At 55.8% G+C, this 17,049-nt stretch overlaps 5 protein-coding genes across 5 annotated transcripts; all 5 read right to left on the bottom strand.

Moving 5' to 3' along the window:
* Positions 1–1,601: 1,601 nt before the first annotated feature.
* On the bottom strand, positions 1,602–4,031 carry JKF63_04187 (uncharacterized protein; the record flags this gene model as incomplete). Its single annotated transcript, XM_067900180.1, has 1 exon — positions 1,602–4,031. The coding sequence occupies one exon, from the start codon at positions 4,029–4,031 to the stop codon at positions 1,602–1,604; it is 2,430 nt and encodes an 809-aa protein (XP_067756364.1).
* Positions 4,032–5,026: 995 nt separating this feature from the next.
* Positions 5,027–6,220, bottom strand: JKF63_04186 (uncharacterized protein; the record flags this gene model as incomplete). The annotated part of the gene is made up of 1 exon (XM_067900179.1): positions 5,027–6,220. One exon carries the CDS (start codon positions 6,218–6,220, stop codon positions 5,027–5,029), a length of 1,194 nt encoding a protein of 397 aa, XP_067756363.1.
* Positions 6,221–7,602: 1,382 nt separating this feature from the next.
* JKF63_04185 (uncharacterized protein) lies at positions 7,603–8,271 on the bottom strand (the record flags this gene model as incomplete). Its single annotated transcript, XM_067900178.1, has 1 exon — positions 7,603–8,271. The coding sequence occupies one exon, from the start codon at positions 8,269–8,271 to the stop codon at positions 7,603–7,605; it is 669 nt and encodes a 222-aa protein (XP_067756362.1).
* A 3,451-nt stretch (positions 8,272–11,722) lies between these two features.
* Positions 11,723–12,427, bottom strand: JKF63_04184 (uncharacterized protein; the record flags this gene model as incomplete). Its single annotated transcript, XM_067900177.1, has 1 exon — positions 11,723–12,427. The coding sequence occupies one exon, from the start codon at positions 12,425–12,427 to the stop codon at positions 11,723–11,725; it is 705 nt and encodes a 234-aa protein (XP_067756361.1).
* A 1,885-nt stretch (positions 12,428–14,312) lies between these two features.
* On the bottom strand, positions 14,313–16,076 carry JKF63_04183 (uncharacterized protein; the record flags this gene model as incomplete). The annotated part of the gene is made up of 1 exon (XM_067900176.1): positions 14,313–16,076. The coding sequence occupies one exon, from the start codon at positions 16,074–16,076 to the stop codon at positions 14,313–14,315; it is 1,764 nt and encodes a 587-aa protein (XP_067756360.1).
* Positions 16,077–17,049: the final 973 nt, after the last annotated feature.

Raw genomic sequence — 17,049 nt, 5'->3', positions numbered from 1 at the left:
ACAACCCGACTAGTCTTCGGCTGAAGAGCGGCGTCGGTAGAAAGAGAGGGAGATCCACACACTTGCGCCTGGTCAGTGCTCCATCACCCACCTCCCTCATCCTCATTCTCCACTCAGACGGACGGACACAAACCCGCAAACCTAAAAGATAGGGAGAGAAAGGAGGTAGGGGGTAGGGTAGGGGAGGGTGGGAAGGCGACACAAAGAGCAAGCAACGCAAAGAGCAAGCAACGCAAACCCAGCCAAAGGATAAGGACGACATGGGGACTCCGCCTCCTCCCGGATCCCTCAAAGAACATCAAGACAAGAAATTGTGGCATCATCCAAAGAGTGATAAAACATGGGAACGTTTGTGAAAAGGGAAGGCGTGAAATGGTGTCAGGGATTTTGTAGCGCCTGGCGAGCGCTCAAGGCCCTCCAGCACGGCACAGCACAGCTCAGCTCAGCGCCTCGCGGGAGCGACGACTGCCGGAGAGATCCCCCCACAGACACATGAATAAATATAGGCATATATACGTCAAGGGGAGAAGCGGGGTGCGACAGCGGGGGGGGGGGGGGGGGGGGGGGCAGTAAAATGGTCAAAAGAACGCACACAATATCAGAACTTCGCTGCGACTTTGGGTCTACGTGCGTATATGTGCGCGTGCATGTACGTGCGCTCGAGTATCCTTTCCGCGTTCATTATGTTGCAATGGAGGGGGAGGGAGCCTTGAGGACTGACACACCGACACAGAGGATAGAAGAAACTTGAGAGACAAGCAATGAATCAAGGTTTCTTGAATTATCTTCGCTCTCGGTCTCTCTCTTCCTTTGACGCCCGTATCGCGCACGTGCATTATTATGTGTTCACATAGAGGTGTCGCTGCCAGTCCGCTGCGCCGATTGCAGGACTCGGCGCAGAGTACCCAATGCATACACGCCAAGGTTAACACAATGACAACCCCAGCCATACATTGGTCCCTGTCACACAAACACGTACACGTGCGCAAAGCGATGAGATTTCACGTTTGCTCGTTCCATGCAAATACGGGATTGTGCCCACACCCTTCAGGCCCGGCGAAAACACATAAAACAGCAAAAACGGATCTCGCAACCAGAGCTGTGCGTGTACATCGTGTTATCCTTTCTTGCGGTTGTGCTTTCAACACCATCGCCCACTATCGCCACGTCCTCAGCCACACAGCTCAACATAAGGTAGGAGCTCCCCTCACCTAAAAAAAAAAATAAAGAAAAATAAATGGGGAGGCGGGAGATGAGTCCATGCATCGAGAGCGTTTCCCCTCCCTTTTCGGTGTGGAAGCCCATAGTCTCTACAATAAATAATGACAGCCAGATGACAGATGCACACACACGCACGCACAGAAAAAAACCACAGACGTTTTGCAGGAAAACAAGGGGGTATGCGTATATATATATATTATAGCAAGCAAACGCGTACACACAGACACGCGTGTGTGTGCGTTTGTATTATGCATAATCGAGGGGGGGGGGAGGGAGGGAGGGAAGGATTGGGCATACATGCTGGGTTATAGTGTGCCATGAACAGAGGCGCAGATACCCTCTGTTTGTGGGCCTCGTATCCTTGATCAACTATCTGCGGTCTACCATGCTACCTTTGGATATCCGTGGCGTTCCTGGTACGGAACGTACGGGCGACTTGGGAAAAACCGCTTCCCCTCAGCGGCCATCCTCTTCAGTGTCTCGGTGGGGGCGAAGTGGTCCTTTTTTGTCTTGCGATGGAGTTGGTCCAGCGCTGCGACGACATTGGCAATGCCGCGGTGGTCGGCGTACTGCAGAAGCCCCCCACGGTACGGTGGGAAGCCCGTGCCCCACACCATTCCCGTGTCAACGTCCTCCGGCGACATCGCGATTTTTTCATCAAGGATGCGGACTGCTTCGTTCACCATGAGCAAGATGCAGCGGTCCACGATCTCCGTCTCCGATATGGAGGCGCTCAGCTTCCCGACAAAGTACTTCTGGAGGACTGCATTATTCAGCCCTGCCTCTTTCCCCTCCGCTGTGTATTCGTAGAAGCCCCTGTTGTTCTTGCGGCCCAGGTAGCCGTCGTTCATCATTTGAGAGATGGAGGAGTTGACGCTGAAGCGGTCGCTGTGCAAGCCGTTTGTTAGCACCGGTCCGACATGACAGGCGACGTCGAGGCCGACTTCATCCAAGAGGCGAAACGGCCCCATGGGCATGCCAAAGGCCAGGACAGCCTCATCCACGCACCTGGGGTGGCACTGCTCATCCACCACTAGCCTCCCGGCCTCTGCCATGTATACTCCAAGGATGCGGTTCACCAGGAAGCCTGGGCCATCGTTCACGATGATCGGAATCTTGCCAGTCTTGAGGGCGAGGTTGAAGATGGCGGCCGCGGCCTCGGCTGAAGTGCCCTTTCCCTTGATGACCTCCACCAGCGGCATTTTCGACACGGGGTTGAAGAAGTGCATGCCGACAATATTCTGCGGGTACTTGGCCATCTTTTGCATCTCGGTTAGGCTCAGCGAGGACGTGTTCGTGGCGAAGAGGTTCTTGGAGTGGAGAATGCCGTCCTTCTCCAGCTGCTGGATGATCTTCTTCTTGATGTCCATCACCTCTACAGCCGCCTCGACAATGACGTCGGCGTCGCGAAACACCTCGTCAGTGGTGCCACCCGTCACGAGGGCCATCTTTTTCTCCAGATCTGCTACCGCCATGCGCTTGCTGCGAACGGCCCGCTGAAACTCACCGCGGACGTTGGCGATACCCTGCTTCACGGACTCCTCCTTCAAGTCCTTGACCGCCACCGGGATATCGTTCTTGGCGAAGTAGTGTACGATGCCCGCGCCCATCACGCCGGCGCCGATGACGCCGACGCGGCTCACAGGCATCACTTTGTCCTTGGGCACACCCGTCTTGTCGGCGCTCTTCTTCATGCCCTCTTGCAGAAAGTACAGAGACATTTGATTTTTGGCCTCCGGGCTGCAGAGTAGTTCCGCGAAAGCGCGACACTCTTTGTCAAAGCCCTCCTCGTCGCTATGCGTGGCGGAATACATGACACACTCCAGCGCTTTGTACTGCGCAATGTATTTGCCCCGTGTCTTCTTGTTCAGCATCTTGATGGTCTCACCAGCCACCTTGCGGCGACCAAAGGCGGTCTTTTCGAGCACGCGATCCATTAGGGAAATGCTCTTGCGTTTGGACAAGCGAGCGGGCTTGTCGGAGAGGTACTGCCCAGCCCATTTACGCACGCCCTCGTAGAAGCGGTTCTCACCCTCCCAGCGGTCGTCGGCCGGGATGATGACGTCACACGCGCCGGCTGACTTGGCCTCCTGCGGCTTGACTTGCTTCGAGGTCATAATCCACTGTACCGTCTTGGTGAGCCCGCACAACCGCTGCGTCCGCACGGTGCCACCGCCCCCAGGAAGCAGCCCGAGTAAACACTCGGGGAAGCCCACTTTCGCGGTCGAGGCCAATAGTCGCTGATGGCACGCGAGCGACAACTCAAAGCCACCGCCGAGGGCTAGACCGTTGATGGCGGCGACCACAGGGAACTTCTCACGCTCAATGCGGTTGAAGAGCGCGTGCCCAACGGCCGGCACCTGCACCGCCACGGTTGGGTCCGTCACAGTGTACATCTGGTCGATATCTGCGCCGACGCAGAACGTTGACTTTGCGCTGGCCAGGATGGCGAATTGAGCCTCGCCCTTCGCGACGAGGGACTCCACAATGTCTAATGCCGAGTTCATGTTCTTCACGAATTCCTCACCCAGCGCATTGGCGCTCGACTCAGCGCGGTTCATGACGATCCACGCAATGCGGCCCGAGTCGAGGTACACTGTAATATGTCGCCCTGCCTGGTGCGTCTGCCACAAACGATTGCACAGAACGTCCTTTGGGAAATCGTATGCAGTAACCGTAGACTTTGCAGCCGCAGGGGCGGCGGCGCTGGTCGCGGTCGCGGTCGCGGCAGGGCGTGTCTGCATGCCCACTCGTGCCCGACAGGTGAGGGCGATGCCCGGCAAGGAGCGAGCCAGCAGAAAGCGACGCATTTTTTGGAGCTGCACGTCCAAGTAAATGGTGGGTCCCTGTGAGGACTGAAGGCTTGTAATGTATGTGTGAGCTATACGGATGTGTGCATGGGTGTCGTGTTGTGCTCTGTTGATTGAGGCACAAAAGGAAAACTACTCTCGTACACCCCTGACGTGTGAGGCACGAACAACAGCGGTGGCGGAATACGTATATACGTTGTGTGTGCAGAAGTGTCAGTGTGAGACCGAGGTGCTGGGTGGGGTATGCGAGTGGCAGAGGGGGGTGGGGGGGGCACAGAAGAAGGCACCACCACCACGAGATCAAATATAAACGAGCAACAAAAATACAAGCGTGGTGGGTGAGGAGGGAACAAGAGGGCACACAGGGGCAGTCGATGGGCAACTTCGCTGCTTTTTCGTCGTGGGGCACAGCTGCGACTGCACAAATCAAGCGTGTGTGGTGAAGCGAGGGAGGAGGAGGAGGCGTCAACCGAAAGTCACTCTATTCGACGCGTGCTCCGCCCAATGGCCCCCTCCTCCCCAAAGGCAGGAGCGGCAGCAATGGGGAAAAAGCCCACGTGTGTGTGTGTGTGTGTGTGTGTGTGTGTATGTATGCGCGCATATCCGCATGAACCAAACAAAAGTGAAATCCAATTCTGTGTTGTTTGTCCGTGTTTCGGACTACTAAGGGGGGGGCTGTCTTTCCCTCTGTGTTTGTGTGCGTGTCTTGTGTCACACCGTCGATTATCGATTCTCTCTCATCACTTCTGTGTTAACCGCACACAGCCAGCTGCAAATGCAGCGACTCAGCGTTGGTTTCATCATGTGTGGGTGCTGCAACGTAAGCCTGGGGGGGGTGGGACATGGAAAGGGGACGTCCTGAGTGTGAGACGGTATGCATCTCCTGCCAGATACTTCCCTGCCCTGGACAGCCCCCGCCTAGCCCTGCCACCCCCAGGAAACGAAAAGAAACTCGTGCACGTACACTCCTCCCCACAGATCAGCTCGGCTCAGCTCTAGGCGTACACCGTTCCCGTGCGCGCTTTCAGCCTTTCCCTCATTGCTGTCTGCCACTCGCCAAAGACACCCTCACGCACAACAGCGCCAAACCGTGGATGCCGATCTAACACACGTGTCACTCCGTACATCTCCACATCAGCCAGATCGGGAGCTCTACCGCCGTGAAATACCCCGTCACCTGGACGACGCTGCAGGAACGTTTGCAGCTCCGCCCGCAGCCACTCCTCTGCCGTGCCGACGCGCACCACTTCTGCCAGTTGCCTCCGCGATGCCTCCGATAGCATCCAGAGTCCACGTGAGTCTGTGCTCACCCCAGGGCCTGCCGGTTCGGCGACGGCTGGGCCGTCTGCGCACTCCATCTTTGCGATAAGTTTCGGCTGAATTTTGTAGCGTGACAACACCGATAGTGCCGCGCTGCCAGCGAGGTGGTAGAAGACGTTGTGATAGCAGCTCGGTGTCACGTGTGTGTACGTGGCGTAGGCATCGCGGAAGGAGTTGTTCGCGATGGCAAATGAGGCACCATGGAAGTGGTTCGTGATCCAATCACGGGTTGCACTGATGTGCGGGTTGACAACGTCCGCCGTGTATTTCAGCGGTACGGAGAGCTGCGACACGATCTCCGCGGAGTCCACCAAATACACACCGTTGCAGTCTTTGGCTGCGGCGTCGGCATTGCTGCTCGAAGACTTCGCCAAGGGGGTGAAGTACAGTTGCGGAGCGAGTTGATAGCGTGGGTCTGGCAGTCCTTTGCCACTCAGCGGGTCAATGCACACCTCTTCATAGGGAACATCGTGATACTGCAGCACAGCCTCCAGCTTAGCGCAGTACGGGCAGCCGAGAAGACGGTAGAAGATCAGCTTTACGTCGGACGGGGATGGTGTGTAAGTTCGTCTTCCAGGTGGCTGCGCGGCTTCGGACTCCTGGGATGCTTGCGTTGCCAGCTCGCGAAGGTTCGTGTACCGGTCCTTCTGTGCATGAAAGCTCCACGGCAGGTGCGACGGTGTCAGGGCTTCCTTCAGCCGCTTCGCGTTCTGGAGCCCGTTGAACTCCTTCGCTGAAAGCTGCTTGGCTGCCCCACTCGTTCCCGTCCCAGCATCTGGGCTGCTGACGCGCTGGTTGTACACCACAGTCGCTGCTCCCAAGCCGAGCGTACCAGCAGAGGTAATGACCACCTTCGTTAGGAATCGCATAAGTGGTGAAGCGAAACAGCAACAAACAGCGGAAAGCAGATGAGACGACAAAAGTGTCAAAGAGAGACGCAATGTTTGCACCCGTAATATCAAATGGGGGATATTTCGGATCGTGTGCCCGCCTTGAGCCTCCCCCTTCTTTCGTTGCCGTCCTCTACCTCCGCGCGCGCGCGCGTGTGTGTGTGTGTGTGTGTGTGACGATATGATGACTATTCGGAATTGAGGAACCTGTCGAGACAGAAGAGGTGGAGGGGGGCCTCTCTTTTTTTTTTTTAATTACCGAGCAACCAAGAAACACAAAGAGGCGGTAGAAGGCTGAGCCAAAAGGTGCATCACGGCACCGGATTGTCCCCCCTCTCTCGCTTCACTGCCGTTTGTCTCCTCTCCCGCTACCGGAATTTTCCTTCTGCTTTGCCAATGCCGATTGTTGCTGCCAAGTAGCACCACATACGCTCCTGACGTTTCGGTTATATTTTATCGCTTCTTTGTGAGAGGGCTCCCTTTTTTTAAATTATTTGGTGCCTCGCTCTCCCAGGAGTGAGAGGGGGGAGGGGGGGGAGTGACAAGAAAGAAGGGGAGGAGGAGGAGGAGGAGGGGGCAGAGGAAATGGGAGACTAGGGTGGGGGGGGGGGGAAGAGAAAGCGCTGCGCATACATGAGTGCGCTTGCGTGTGTGTGTGTGTGTCGTCACAACACAGACTCATGATGCGACACAGTTTACCTTCCCCATCCGCGAGTCATCCTCTACAGATACAAAGACAAGGAGGTGCAGCATTTTTGTGCACGCCACACAGGGCGATGGCCAGCACCGCTTTGAGCGTGCCCCACGTGCACCACCACCGTCAATCATCACCAGCGAGTATACACACACCACACACACACACACAGACAGGCCCCACGCTGCGACAGCACTGTCCGAGACCTTATTTTTCTCACCGCGAAAAGGGAAAAAGTTGCGCGCACTTCGCAGCTCCGTACTTCTCCCATTTCTTTCGTTTCGTGTTTCATTTTTAGGGCATCTGGAAGGGTTGGATCAGTGGCGCAAGGAAAACAAATCGAAGCAAAAAGTAGAGAGGAGATGCGACGGGGGAGGGCACTCGCGTGTAGGTGTGGTGTGGCGTGTGTGTTCCCTGTGCGAGGCTATGCGCTACTACAAGGGTTTGGGCTCAAGGAGGCTGCATACGTGTACCTCAAAGGAACCCGCAAAAGAATGATGATGATGTTCAGAGAGAGTGAGCGAGAGCTATGACCACGACGCGCTGACACACACACACACACACACACACATGCACACATGGTGCTGTCTTATTCGTCATTCTTTGCCTTGTTATCCATCATCAGTTGGAGAGGAGAGCGTCCTTGTTACCGTCCTTTGCCCTCACTTTAGAACAGGCGGGACGCCTGCGTGGCGATGCCGGCGACATCGGGAAGCGGGTTCGTTGGGTTCGACTGATGCACCTCCACCGCGCTGTGGGTGCCGAATGGAGAGATGTTTGGGCTGTTCTTGGCGTAGCTGACTTGAATGGCACGGTTCGTGAGCATGCGGTAGCGGTTGTGCAGGGTAAAGATAGCCGTATCAGCCTCCTGCACGGTGGAGAGGGTGATGAAGGCGGCACCACGACTGCGGTTGCTGTTGTCGCGCAGGATGTGAATGTGCTCCACGTTGCCGTACGCGCTGAACAGGTTACGGAGCCGTTCTTCCGTGCACTCGAACGGCAGCTGGCCTACAAAGAGCTTGGCTGCGGTTGGGCTCAGTTTCGGCTGCTGCGACGGTTGCTGCTGCACGGTGTGCAACATCCCGTTGGGATTTCCATATTCGTGATGGTTCTGTCCGAGTGTCTTTGTGGTGTTGGCGGTTCCGTTGTTAGCACTAGCCCCCACGCGAATGCCACGCTGCACACCAGTCGCATGAGCGACGGCCACGCTGCTGTCCTGGCTATACTGGCTGCTGTGGTTGCGCGGATGCTGCTGCTGCTGCTGCTGCTGCGGGCCTGGTCCATTGGGTGCCCACGGCTTTGCATGGGCGCTTAGGTTGGTAGCCATCGTGTCCATCGCTACGTGTCGGCGCAGCTGCGCTGATGCTGAAACAAGAGCCCCTAGAGAGCGAGGGCGAACAACCACACAAGGGGGGAGGGAGGGAGGGAGGGAGGGGAGGGAGGGGCACCGCCTGTTATACTATAAGCAGGACCGAGACGAGTCGATGCACGCGAGCACGAATCGAGGTGTGAGAGAAGAGAGCTCAGCTGGCGCGGGTGTTGAGCCGGTGCGTGTTTGTCTACGAGTGCTGTGTGTTTGCCCCTATGTGATATTCATAGTGAGGGGTGGGTGGGTGGGTGGGTGGGGAAGTGAATACAGCACGCAGCAGAGTCGAGCAGAACATGTTGGGCCGATGTATCTATTACACATATGCGGTTTACCTGGGCTTGGACATCCAGTGCGGCAGCCTCTTGCTGAAGAGGGAGTAGTGAATATGTGATGGAGTATATATACATATGCATATATATATATGTGTATATATTTCCGTTTCCAGACTGAGCTGTTGCCACCCCGTGGAGGTCGTGTAGGGGACATTTGAATGGGCGAGAGGAACGTGTGGTCTATACTCGTGTCTGTGTGGGGGATCACTCATGGTGAGGGGCGCTCTCCTGTTTGCCAGTGACACAGGAGAGGCGCACATCCTGCATTTGCATTCACTGACAAAAACAATAAACACAGCCAGATACCCCCCACAGTGGAGCTGTCCAGGCTGAGGGGTTCTTTGGTGCTAACCGGTGCCGCTGCCGTTGTTGGTGCCGTGAGCAGTGCACATCGTCCAAGCGGGTTTCCTCAGCAGCCTGCTTGTGGTACGAGTCGGGCAGGAAAAGCTCCCCAGACCGGATGGCGTGCTCAAGCGCGGGTGCACTGCACTTCCAACTCGCAATGCGTCGCGTGGGATCGTCGGGGCTGACTTGCAGAGCCAGGCTCAGCGAGCGCGAACCACGCACTCGGATGTCGCGGATGCCACAGCGGTAGAACTCTACTTGCCCACTCCGGTGATCGGGGATTGCGCCCAGATTCACCACCTTCATGTGCTCGATGATGCCGGTGAGCTCGCCAGCGAGTTTTGGCGTCATGTGTGAGCGCACAATCGGGCGGTGGGTCACGAAAGGCTCACGAGTCCCCCTTCACATCAGGACAAAGTTTGAGCAGCGGGGAAGTGTGCTATTCGACAGAGATTCGACTGGCGCTGGCCACCCTTCCAACCCATGAGCTTTTTCGTTGCTCGCTGAAGTACCGAGGTGGCGGTCCATGAGGTACTTCGTCCATGCCCTGCTGCCCATGCCATGGCCAACCGCTATGACACGGGGACGGGCCGCATCGACGTGGTCGGGGTCGCTTCGAGTGTGACGGTGTGGAATGGCAGCGTCGCCGACGTCTGATTGTTTGCTTCCAGGATGGCGAGGTTGTGTCATTCAATGGCGCTGCGTAGCAGCACCGTGAACGAGTTCATCGCATCGCTGTGGGCCAAGAAACCATGCATCGCCACTGAAGGGGTCTGAGCAGCGTGCAGCCGAACGGGTGTCATCGCTTGGAAGAGGCGACTGCACAATTAGAAGCGGTCCGTGCCTACTTTACGACGATAGAGGGGGTTGGGGGTGGGTGGGGGGAGAGAGGGTGGCAAAGCCGATGGCGAAGCTGAAGACTGTTTGTGTGTGGGGTGTGTGCAAAGATGCGTTGCAGCCATGCCCACGCAGTCACCCGACCAACGCCTTTGCCGCGAGCCTGACGCCCCCCTCCCCCGCTATGCGTGTCACTTCAGAGCAGCACCCATTAGGCTGGTCACCACCTACTGCATGTGTTTCAAAAGCTGATGCTTTCCTGCCAGTAGCCGGTGAGGGCGGGGAAGAAAAAATGAAAAGCATAGGTGCGAGTGACGCTGACACCCCCCCGCCCGCCTGATGACCTTCTAGTTGGCACTTGACCCTCGCACCACGCTCAGAAGTCCTCTTCGTCACTGGGGAATGAAGAGATGATGAGACGAGAGGAGGACGGTGTGCTCTTGGGTGGGTGGGTGGGGTTGGGGAGGGGAGAGACCAGCCAGATACGACAGCACCCAGAGATAAAAGAGCTTTTTCGAAGTAAAAAAAATGCACCCGCAGAAACACAAAAGGTGAAGGCCGATGTTATTGAGAATAATAGAGAGTGTATTAAGATGTGACAATGGAGGGGGAGGGGAGGAGGAGGGGGGGGAGGAGGGGAGGGGAGGGGACTCATCTTTGCAAGAGGAGGGCGTTTGTGTTTTTTTTCCCTCCCCTCGAAAGAAAAATAAAAACTAATTTTGCCTCTCAGTAGTCATGGCCTTCTTGCCGTTTAAAAGGGGGGGGGGAGGCAGAGGAGAAAAGAGGCCTAACAGAACACAACAGCCGCTATGCCGGGTGTATCTATTCGCGGCTGCCTTTCTTTTCCATTTCTTCTGCACGGCCGTCTGTTTCCACCTTTTCTGCCATACTGGCTTCCTTCTGTTCCCCTTTTTTTTTGGTTTCCTACGCCCTCGCGTCTGCTTTCCTTTGCCCTCAGAATTTATTTGATTTCGTGTGGGGGCAAGGGGGTGAGGCGAGGCTTGCCAGGGAAAGAATACGCACACAGGGACGTGTGTATGTTGCCTCCCTCCTCGCACACACTATCCTGGTCCCCCTCCCCCTCCTTTCACCCCAGCATTTGCTTTTCTTCCTTTTTTTTGCCCGGAAGAAAAGAGAGGACCAAGTGAAGGAATGAAGGGGGTCTTGATGGCGTTGGTGCTGGCAGCGGCGAGTGATGGGAGGCGGCGGCGGCGGAGGGGAGTTGACCCCCCTAAAAAAAAAATGAAAAGAGAAAAAAAGCCAAGCGAGGAAAAAAAAGGGGAAACTAATGCGAGAGAAGAACCGCAGCTATAGACAGATACACGTATACACACAGGGCCATAAGGGAGAGGTGAGGGGCGGGACACACGAGAGTAGCCGAGCCCGTTTATAGCCAAGAACAACAAAAAAGTGAGATGTTTCGGTGTCTGTCTGTGCGTGTGTGTGTGTGGGAAAGGGGAAAAACATCAAAAAAGTAGAAGACATGCCCAGGGATGGATGGATGGATTGGGGGTGGGGGAGGGGCAGAGGAGTAATGAATAGGCGGAAAACCAGCAACAAATAGGACCCCCCAAAAAAAGGATTAGGAAAACACGTGTCGCATCCCAAATGGCAGGGGGTTACGTTTGTCTGTCTGTCACAGTGGCAATGGGATGCACACACACACACACACACACACAGACGCAGACAAGACCTAGAGACTGAACATCTGTGTCAACGAAGTGGTAAAAGAAAGAAAAACAGCAGAAAAATATACACAGACGTACCAGCCATTCTTTAGCAAAGTAGATGGGGAGCTCTCTCTATCCCGTTGTAGTGTGTGTGTGTGTGTGTGTGTGAAGGTTGGCAGCATTTACTTTCCTTGACTCCCCCCCCCTCCTCCTCAGCCCCAATGCTGGAAGCGTTTAGGCTATACGGACGGGGTATACGTTTCCGTAGTCGTCGCCACACACCATTGTGTCACCTACAAAGGTCGACGCCGTGAAGACATTAGCGCGCATCTGAATGTCAATGATGCTCTCCTCTGCGTTCGCGTCATCACTGTTCAAAATATGCATCTGTCGGGCGGAGTTGAAACAAAAAAGGAGGCTTCGGTGCTCCAGTGACGCGAACACAGCCGTTGTCCACAACATCTCATCCACAGACGACCCTAGCGTCGCGCCACCGCGGCACTCTGGAATTCCCTGAGAGAGGAGAATGTGCGATCCTAATAAGATGCTCTTTCGCACACAGCATGCGAGTATCATGCTATCATCCGCCTTGAATGAAGTTTGCCACACCAGCGACTCATGCCCACTGAGTCGCGCCACGATTTTCAGGTTGTCGAATGAGGCGATGTACGCGCACTGATCACAACTACGAGAGAAGGCAATGAGGTGATTTTTGGCTCTCTGCGTCGAGAGCGCCACGATGACGTCGGTTGCTCCGCTCAACATGCGTGGCAGCACGGCACACAACTTCGCATGGGACGCAGTCATTTTTCGAACGAGGTTGTCTTGACACCCACTGAAGATAAATTTGCCATCGAAGCTCACCGCAATTGCTGTGACGATTCCCGGGTGCTCAAAGAAAGTGCACCCCAGTCCGATCGTGTGATCCCACGAAACCATGAATTGGCCCCGAGCTGCTGTCAGAATGTGCTTTCGATCCGGGGTGATGATGATACCCAGCAGCGACTCTTGGTGACCCACAAGTCGTTGCACTTCGACGTTGTTATTTATCGTGCAGATAATGCACAATGTTGTCGTGCCGGTGGGACACGGCGTACAGATGACCCTAAGGTGAAATGGCGATACACTTGATTCTGCGAGACTGGCTACACAGGTTTGTCACTTGGACACCGCGCATACGGCCGCAGCTGAGGCTTCGTTGTCCTCTGCCTGCAGGAAGTTCACCCCTCGTTTTGCTGCGTGGATGAAGGAGGAGACGAATTCACCTTCACTGAGACAGCCGTCCTTGTCGTGGTTCGCTGCGGCCATCATCACTGTGTGGCAGAGGAGCAGTTCGCATTGCTGAAGAGATAGTTTGCGAGCCGGATGATCGATACCCTCTCCCCCTCCCCCCCCCTCCCCTCCCTCCCTCCCTCCCTCCGAGTCCCATGGCGGTGAAGATGCGTTTGAGATAATGTTCCTGATCCTCGCCATTGTGACGGGGCGTGATGTCGTCCAGGTGCGAATAGACATCACTCAGTGTGCTGCTCAGCCGTCATCCTCCGTCTCCACTGCTAAAACCCATGTCCTGCCGTGCCTCCTGTGCATCCATTCTCGTCCCGTTTCTTCAGCTGCAGGCCATTGAGTAACAACTCCTCTGTAGATACGGACAGGTCGCTGCAGGCTAATGCGTTGACAAATGGAGATGGATGGAGATCGCTGCAGGTGCGGCGTGCTCTTCTTTCTTTTCCGCGGGGGCAACGCTTTCCTCCCACTCTTGGGCCGACCATACGTCGCCGTAGTAGTCACTGAACGGAGTTTCAGAGCCGGGGAACACGGGTGATGTTGCCAAGGAGGCATCGCCTTGCTGTTTGAGCGCAGGTCGTTGCAGTTTGGCGTACCTCGTGCCTTTTGACGTCTTGGTCCCTGCGTCAGCGATCACAATGAACTGGTGGGTGACGCAGATTCCCATTGCGTATTGTGGTACTGCGATAAGGTCGGGGTGGGGTGGGGTGGGGAGAAAGAGGGAAGGGTAACTCAAGAGCATCAAAGCGTATATGAGTGTATGTGTTGACGTAAACATGCCACTGTGGGGTCACTAGTGGGGGAGGGGCACACACACACGCACACACATATATATATATATACACATATATATACACACACATATATATATATATATATATGTATATACATATACACACGCACCGAAGAATCACAGGAGCAGCGAAGATAAAAAGAAAAAGGGGCTCACAATCAGAAACCAGGGAAATGGGGAGAGCACCCGGTCTGTGTGCACGGGATTTGTGCGCAGTTGCGCGGGTGATATCGGAACTGTCTTCTTCCCTCAGATGAGGCTGCAAAGGGTCACTAAAGAAGGTTTGTTGTACGAAGCACAAAAAAGCGTGTGTGGGTCTGGGGGGAGGGAGGGGGGGGGGACGTGGCGGAGGAAAAAAAGAGTGTCCACTCTACATTAACAGTGATGGGACAGGCTCGTAGTAGTAGTAACAGTAGCAACAACACCATCGCTATCGTTGTCACACCAGCTGTTTGTGCTGATGCAAGTGTGCGTGTCTTCCTGTGGCAGAGCGGTTTGTTTGCCTTTTTCTTGTTCTCTCTCCCCTCCCTCCCCCCTCCCCCAAAGCACACAAGTCATCAATCTTTTCAGGTGTATTTATGCGCGTATTAGTAGGGGGGGGGGGACGCTTTCGTGCCCGTGACCTCCCGTGGTGGTGGTTGGGGAAGCAGCAGCGGAAAAACCACAGAAAATACATCACCCATGTTTGCATCGTCACCATCCTTCTGCCCCCCCCCCCCCCACGGCCCCTTTTAGGCGCACACGCTCTCACAGCTCAAGATGAAAGCGCTGTGTGCAATGTGGGCTGAAGGTGTAGAGCTCGAAGCCATCGCCGCCGTCGAACGACCCCAATGCGATGCGTGTTTCTGAAGAGAGGTTGTGCGTTGTGTGAAACAGTTGAGTGCCCGTTCGCGCGTCCACGCACATAAGCCCCGTCGAGACGCATGAGACAGCCAGCAAATGCCCAGCCATAGCCGCACTACACGGCCCTGACTGACCACCACCGAGACGCGAAGTGAGTAAGACACACACGGGGTCTTTGTACGACCTGAGGCAACGCAGATCCCACAGCCTTGCTCCACCATCGCGGGCGACAGAGACAATCCCGTAGGCCATCCCCGGCACCATGTACATGGCGGTAATGTCAGACCCACCGTGTCGAGGGGTGGTGTCAAAGGTGGCCCTGTCGCGCGTCCGCCCCTCTGGGGTGATCACTTGAATCGTTCCGTTGCGCATGCCAGCAACAACGGTAACAGGCAGCGAGGGATGCCGAGCCACGGTGTGAAGAGTCATGGCGGTGACATCGGTCGTCGCAAACGAGGCGAGGCGTATTTTGCGCCATCTTTCATGACGCCAGGTGAACGCAAATACATTTCGTCCAGCGCCGACACAGAAGAGCGCATCGTTGGCGGAGGAGGACCACGGCGCACAGACCGAATTTACCGCGCTCCCGACACAGCAGCACGTTACACCTGACAGCTGCAAAGGCTTGAGGACCACCGATTCCAGCGCCAGAGTCGACAGTGCGTGGTTTACTGTAAATCTGTTGCACAGGGTGTACGTGAGGCGTATGATCAGTGCATGCGAGGCAGTGACCGCGAACAGCAAGCACGCGCGCCTGTCTGTTGCTTGGTATTCGGAAACAGTTGCGCTATTGAGCGAGGGCTCTTCGTGCTTACAGTGCATTCCGACACACCGCTGTGCAGAAGCCACACCGATCGTGGTAACACAAACGGATGTGATGGCGGCAACGCGAGGGGTAGTGGCGGCGTTGTCGTCGTATCGCAGGTACCACAGACTCCCGTCCAACCCGTTTAGCTTCCACACGATACCCAGAAAATCATCGTAGCAGCACGCGTCATTCGTGTGAAGTGGAGGGTTAAGCTCGACAGCATCCCACGTGTCGTGCCTAGCCTCTCGCAGCAATCGCGGGTGAGCCAGGGAGAGGTGCCAGCGGGGCAAACACGTTATGCGTTGAAACTGTGTATCTGTCAGAGGATCGACCCAAGTGCTCTGAGGTTTTAGTAGCGCCCCAGTAGAGGCCGCTGTGAGAAAAGGGGCGGCAACTCCGCCGGGATTATTTTCAGTGCTCCGTGACAGAACCTCCTTGAAGACAAAGAAGTCGTTGTTGGTCGCATCTGACAGTGTCACGTCGACGAGTAGGCGAGAGGCTGCGCCACCACTACTGGCTGCGGCAGCTCTTGGGTCTTCCGTTACTCGTTGCACGACCACCAAATCAGGCGGTAGAGGACGCCGCCGCCGAAGGGGCACCCGCCCATCACCAAACCACCTCTCGGGGCAAGAACGAGCTTGCAAAACATGTACATACATGTCACGTGATGGAATGTAGATCGTGCCTTTGCGAATCTCGACCGCTCTTCCATCAGTCATTGTAAAGCGCATTGTTTGGCAGCGGGTGGTTGATGATGATGCTCGGACAATACCACGTTGTGTCCTTCGCTCACGGTGCAGGTTCCGATGCAGCTCTTCTTCCAGCTCCGCGTCTGAGGAGGAAGACGTCGAGAACTCCATCTTCGACAGGAAGTACACTCAAGTGCGCTTATGCCTGCGACGATGCCCTTCGAAACTGTTAGCACGCTTTCTGTTCTCCAGCGCGATTTCGTGTTTGTGTGCGCTTGCGCCAGTCGCAGCGGGTGCCCACTTCTTTCTCCAGTGCACCATTATCATGCGCAGGGGCGCGAGAAACACGGCAGCTGATGAGAGCGGCGCTACGGTGTGTGTGTGTGGGGGAGGGAGTGAGGGCGGGGTTGGAGAAGTTTTCGTGGCAGTTGGGTCAGCGAGAAGTGGCGCAGGTGAAGGGCACTCGTGCCTTTTTTTGCTTGTAACTGCTCAATACAGTGTCTTTTTATTGCCCCACCTGCTATACAACCATGTAAGGGCTCAACTTTACACCCTGTCCTCCACCTGCCACGTGCTGGTCGCGTGATTGATGTGTGTGTGTGTGCAAAGGTGCGTTGCAGCCATGCCTACGCAGTCACCCGACCAACGCCTTTGCCGCGAGCCTGACCCACCCCCGCTATGCGTGTCACTTCAGAGCAGCACCCATTAGGCTGGTCACCACCTACTGCATGTGTTTCAAAAGCTGATGCTTTCCTGCCAGTAGCCGGTGAGGGCGGGGAAGAAAAAAGGAAAAGCATAGGTGCGAGTGACGCTGACACCCCCCCGCCCGCCTGATGACCTTCTAGTTGGCACTTGACCCTCGCACCACGCTCAGAAGTCCTCTTCGTCACCGGGAGGTGCAGGGGCGTGGAAGGGGATGCAGAAAAAGACCTTGAAGAGGAAAAAAAAACGGTTCTTTGCGGTGCCTACACAACAGCGTGATCATTAGATGCTCGCATGGAGTGCCGGTACACGGTGCACGCTGAGCCGAAGAGCAAAGATGAATGCCCCGCATCAAGTGCACCCAAAGTTCACGTAGGGGTCCGTATGTTTTGTAGTCTCCTGTTAGCGCGGTCATCGCAGACGGCAGGACGGGGACCACCAC

Source organism: Porcisia hertigi, chromosome 26 (assembly GCF_017918235.1).
Source record: "Porcisia hertigi strain C119 chromosome 26, whole genome shotgun sequence".
NCBI classification, from domain to species: Eukaryota; Euglenozoa; class Kinetoplastea; order Trypanosomatida; family Trypanosomatidae; genus Porcisia; species Porcisia hertigi.
This window is presented reverse-complemented; position numbering and strand designations above follow the sequence as displayed.